The sequence below is a fragment of the Garra rufa genome, chromosome 1 (assembly GCF_049309525.1).
Source record: "Garra rufa chromosome 1, GarRuf1.0, whole genome shotgun sequence".
NCBI classification, from domain to species: domain Eukaryota; kingdom Metazoa; phylum Chordata; class Actinopteri; order Cypriniformes; family Cyprinidae; genus Garra; species Garra rufa.
This window is the reverse complement of record NC_133361.1, coordinates 34889646-34895645: the sequence shown is the minus strand read 5'-3', so window position 1 is coordinate 34895645 and position 6000 is coordinate 34889646. Positions and strand designations below refer to the sequence as shown.

At 36.5% G+C, this 6000-nt stretch overlaps 1 protein-coding gene across 1 annotated transcript in view; it reads right to left on the bottom strand.

Moving 5' to 3' along the window:
* Positions 1 to 6000, bottom strand: part of srcin1a (SRC kinase signaling inhibitor 1a) — a 115303-nt gene that overhangs the window by 73270 nt on the left and 36033 nt on the right. The window contains exon 6 of the mRNA XM_073832441.1: positions 5904 to 5930. Coding sequence (XP_073688542.1) covers positions 5904 to 5930 — 27 coding nt within the window. The remainder of the gene's footprint in view (positions 1 to 5903; positions 5931 to 6000) is intronic.

The window sequence follows — 6000 nt, the reverse complement described above, 5'->3', positions numbered from 1 at the left end:
AGAAAGACCATTGACTGCAGTTTACAGCTGAAACTTCCAATAATGGCAATAGCACACCAAAAAGTTTCACACAATGTATGACTAAGGGGCAGATTATCAGTTAATAAAGACTTATTTTTTTGCACAATATATGTTATGACCTCAGAACACTTGTAAACTAACACATTTTGATGTCACAGAACCAGATTTAAATGTATGGTTTTTCTGATGTAGTAAACTTGCTCAGTAGCACACCTGGTAATGCACTGCACTTTTAATGGGGAGGGCTCAGATGTGAGTGATGATAAAATATCTCAAAGAATTGTAGAAGCAAGTCAAAAATGGCATGGTTGCTTCATCAAATGTGTTTTTTATGTCACTTTGCTTTATTAGTATTATAAGGTTCAGGGTAGGGTTTAGCAAAAGTATTTTCAAAGCCGAACTACAACAACCAACTTAATAAAACATTGCCAATATTGGCTCTAGATAAAACTGAACTGGACATTTCGCTTTGAAAGTGTTGCGAAATGTGCAAAAAAAGTGCACTTTCCAGAAATGTCACCATAGCCATGTTTTCCCAATTAGCCTAACTGGTATCTGAAAAATATTTACCTGACACCAACACAACCAAAATTGTAGACACAACTTCACAGCAAAAAATAACAACAACAACAACAACAACAAAAACACCCTAATTATACAAAATGTGAAAAGCAGCAGAATTTAGCAAAACATTTCACAAAAAAACAAAGACGTGTTAACTTCTACAAAAAGAAAACATTCAAGTGATGAAAAAGTGATGAATTTAGAATCCAGTGAATCATTTATGCATCCTCACAAAATGTTTATTTAATTAATCAGACTTCCAAGAGCCACCTGAAAAATGCTATTTGAAAAGCCAGAAAAATGGGAAAACAATTGAGGTATTGTCAAGCTATTGAATGTTTTTAATGCATCGCTACTTGAACTTTGTTACTCCCCAACACTGTCAAAGACTGTTAGCATATGGCTAGCTCTAACGATTTAAAACATATGCTCAAGAAAGAAACAATAGGAAAAATGCTAATAAACCAACACTTGGACATCAACACACATTTTACCTCTAGATACGAAGACGTTATCAAAGTATAAAATGAGGCAGTGCAATTGAGAGAGGAACCAAACCAACAAATCACAACTCTGACAGTAATTTGCAGAGAGGCTAATTTTATGTGGCGTAACCAGCCAGGGGAGACGTTCGCTTTTAACAGGCATCTGTTTGGGGGCTCAGAATCGGCACCTTAAGGAAAAAATATTCTGAAAGCATCTGACAATTCATCTTACCGTGACAAGAACACACAAACATTAGAAGAGAAGAGAAGAGAAGAGAAGAGAAGAGAAGAGAAGAGAAGAGAAGAGAAGAGAAGAGAAGAGAAGAGAAGAAGAATAGACAAGAGTAGAGAATGTATAAGTATTGAATAAACGAGAGAGTTTGAGGTGTATCATGTTACAAGAGATTTGAAGGGTCAGGTCAGAGGGAGTCCATTAGTCTAGAAAGTCTGGAGTGAAACAAATAATATGATGATTCACAAACCCAACTGAGACACCCAACACAGACAGACTCTGGCAGAAAAACACAGCAAGATCTCATTATTCCCAAATCAATGCCAACATGTACTCAAACATGCTGCCTGCATGTTATTTAGTATCTGGATAGTCAAATCTAAAAAAAAAGCCATTATTGCCAGACTTAAGTGCGCTACTCTTGTCCGTTGACAAGAGTAGTGTAATGTGAGTAAATAAATGCGAGAGTGAATATAAATGAACAGAATCAGGAGGATCTGATTACCGAGTCTCGCTCTAATGACAATGTTTATCACAGCCTGAGGCCATTTCCTGTGTCCTTGTACACTTATACACACCCTCCAACATCTCTAATATATAATAGGCATTTTATCCCTGACAGAATAAACATCATTTACAATATAGTACAATACGTAGGCCTATAAAGTTTCTGAACCAACATCCTATTAGCAAAACTCGCTGTTGATTATCGCAATCGCAAACGTACATATCCCAATATGCATATCGCTACAGCTTGCAATATTTGGGGCCATGAACAAAAGACAAAGAAGAAATCACTAACTGCTCTTGCATAAATAACTTTTGTAGCTTAAATAAGAATCAGTGCATATTGAATCAGTGAAGACTAAGCTCTGTTTTATTTTTATTATTCAGTTCCTAAACTGATGTTAAAATTACATTTTTATGTAATGCTTGAGTAAAACACTACCGTTCACTTTCAAAAGTTGTTGTAGGGGTGCTTTCTTCTCACAAAAAGTAAAACATGTATGCTAGTTATGTTAGAATCAGAATCAGAAAGAGCTTTGTCAAGTGTGCGCAAACACAAGGAATTTGTTGTGGTTTTACAGGAGCTTTTGATATATACATACATATAAATAACCATATATATAATTTATATATATACAGTCAAGCTCAAAATTATTATTACCCCTGGCAAATTCTGACTTAAAGTTACTTTTATTCAACCAGCAAGTTTATTTTGACCGGAAATGACACAGGCTTCTCCCAAAAGATAAGACGATGTACAAGAGGCATCATTGAGGAAAAAAAATATTTCTCAGCTTTTATTTACATTTGAACAAAAAGTGGCATGTCCAAAATTATTCATACCCTTTGCAAACTGTCACAGTCTATGGGAAAATCCAAAGTTCTATACCGTTCCAAATAGTCCAAGCTGTTCTAAAGCATCCTAATTACCCTGATTCATTGGGAACAGCTGTTTTAACCCTCTGGGCCTCCTCATTAAGGGGTCACACTTGGCTCCCTCGCGGTCAAAAGTGACCGAAGCCTTAAAAAGTAACTTTTTTTTTCTTCAGGAAAATCAATTAAATATATTTTTGTTCAATAATATTTTGTAATTATTATTTAGAATTTTGAGCATTTTTTATGAATCTCAAAGTGAAAAATTTAAAGTGAAAATTGCACCATCTAGTGGCATAAAAAATAAAAACTTGTGTAATGCCGTGTAAACTCCTGTATCTCCCTATATACATATATACAGGGGCTTTGGGATTCCTATTGTTTTTTTTTCTTTTTATTGTTTCTTCATTTTATTAGGCTTTGCATTTAGAAATATATTCAGACATTCTAAAAGATAAATTTTGGTAAGGTTTAGATATTTTTTTGATTGGATAAATATCAGGTTTTGCATTTTTCTGCTTATTTCTGTATGTCTCTGTGTGTGTCTGTGTGTGTGTGTGCGCGCGCGTGTGTGTCAGTTCTGTACTTTTGTTATTTTAGAGTGTCAGTCCTTGCTTGCTGAACACTTCTTTTCAGCACAGTTGCTCATTTATAGCTTGTATTATCAAAAGATTATCTGAATTATCACATTTTTTCGTATTTCCCATTCATTTCCTATGTCGGTCATTTTTGACCGCGAAGGAGCCAAGTGTGACTATTTTTTTTTTTGACCCTTTAACATATCCGAATCATGTCACTGATTTTTTTTTGTACTCACAAAGCTAATGCAACAAAAGTCACCAAGTGTCATCTCATTCTGATGAAGCTACGATTTTTAAAAATTCAAAACATAAAATTTTTCGGTCAAAAATGACCGAAGAGGCCCAGAGGGTTAATCAACTCAACAGGTGAACAACAGAAGCTCTCTGCTGTTGGTTTGTGGACAGTCATGGCTAAGACAAAGGAGCTCAATGAGGACCTGCGGCTGCGCATTGTGGCTGCTCACAAGTCAGGAAAGGGCTTTAAGACCATATCTAAATATTTTGAAGTTCCAGTGGCTGCAGTGCAAAGTATTAATAAAAAATACAAGACGTCCCGAACTGTGAAAAATCTCAGAGGACGTGGTCAGAAGCCAAAAGTGACACCTGTTCTGGCCAGGAGGATAGTGAGAGAGGTAAAAAAGAATCCAAGGATCACCACCAAGGCCATCCTGATGAATCTGGGCTCTGCTGGTGGCAACATCTCAAGGCAGGACGCAGACCAAGGAGGACACCACTTCTCCAGATAAGGCACACAAAAGTCCGCTTGGCCTTTGCAAATGCTCATCTGGACAAAGAAGAAGACTTCTGGTCTTCTGTTTTATGGTCAGATGAAACAAAAATTGAACAATGCCACAATGATGTAGCCTTCATTTGGTGTAAAAAAGGAGAAGCCTTCAACCCTAAGAACACCATCCCCACTGTCAAACATGGTGGTGGGAACATAATGTTTTGGGGGTGTTTTTCAGCAGGTGGACCAGGGAACCTAATCACAGTAAACGGCACCATGAAAAAGGAGCAATACATCAAAATTCTCAACAACAACATCAGGCAGTCTACAGAGAAACTTGGCCTTGGGCACCAGTGGACATTTCAGCACAACAACGAGCCAAAACACACAGCAAAAGTGATGAAGAAATGGTTAGCAGACAAAAACATTAACGTTTTGCAGTGGCCCAGCCAGAGTCCTGACTTAAATCCAATTGAGAATCTGTGGAGGGAGCTAAAGATCAGGGTGATGGCAAGGAGACCCTCCAACCTGAAAGAGTTGGAGCTCATCGCTAAAGATTAATGGACAAAAATACCAGTGTAGACATACAAAAAGCTGGTCAGCAATTATAGGAAGCGTTTGATTGCTGTAATAGCCAATAAAAGTTTTTCTATTGATTATTGAGAAGGGTATAAATAATTTTGGACATGCCACTTTTTTCCACTTTTTTTCCACAATGATGCCTCTTGTACATCATCTTATTGTCTTCTGGGGAATGTCTGTGTTATTTCTAATTAAAAAAAAAACTTGCTGGTTGAATAAAAGTAACTTAAGTCAGAATTTGCCAGGGGTATGAATAATTTTGGGCTTGACTTATTATATATATACACAAGATAGTATAGTAAAACTAAGTAAAACTGTCTCATCTGTCTCATGTTATTTAATGAGTTATCGCATTTCGCATTTTTCTTCAATATCGCACAGCCCTAATAGAGACCCATGTGTTCAGTTCTATTAAGTTGACTTCAGCTGCAAGACTTTTATGGTTTCTACGAGCAGGTGTGTAAGAAAATGGAAGCAAGGAAAAGAGAGATAGATGGAGATAGAAAGACAGAACAGGGGAATGAGATAAAAACCAGTGAAGCAGATCATCACAAATCAGCCTCAGACCTGCATGACCCACAGATCAATGACTTTAACACACCTGACACGTTATACACACCTATTCAATACCATAGACTTCAATTGTTTTTATATGATGCTCATTTATATAGACTCATCCTTTTAAACATTTAAGGATGTCCATGTGAGCCATCAAAGTGTTTTGGTCCCTCTTTATATTAGGTGGCCTCAACTACTAAATCATTTGATTCAATGCACTTATTGTGTACATATGTTTTAACTTTGTATATACATTATAAAAATACGTGCATGTAATTCCATCTGTGATTCATTTCTGTAAATACATTTATAGTTACACTGTTGACCGACCCCTTACACCTTAACCCACCCTTAAACCTAATCATACCATCAAACCTGTCCCTAACCTTACCCGTTTCCCACCTAAATAGCAGCAAAAGTGTTTTGCAATACAATATGAACACAATAAGTACATTGTACTTATTTCTTTACGCGAGTACATAGTAATTAATGCCTCCTAAAGCAAAGCGGGAGCAGTTTTTTTTGTTTTGTTTTTTTTACTTATGGCTATAATTGTGTCCCCACTACTTAACTGAGACAGAATCTGCAGTCATTTTTTGGTTTTCTTTGTTGATTTTTGGGATGTAAAATGTATAAAACTTGCAGATTCAGAGTGGGCCTACAACAGACATCAATGCATACCATGCACATAAAACATAAAATACAAACACAAGCAGACATCAAAAGATCACATTTTTGATATAGGAACATATAGAAGTAATCAAAGCACTGACCTTAAAGCTCCAGTAGTTTGGCTGTTGCTATGGAAGGAAAGAGAAAAGAGAGAGAGGGTGTTACTTAGACATTTATCTCTGTGTGTGGTGACACATC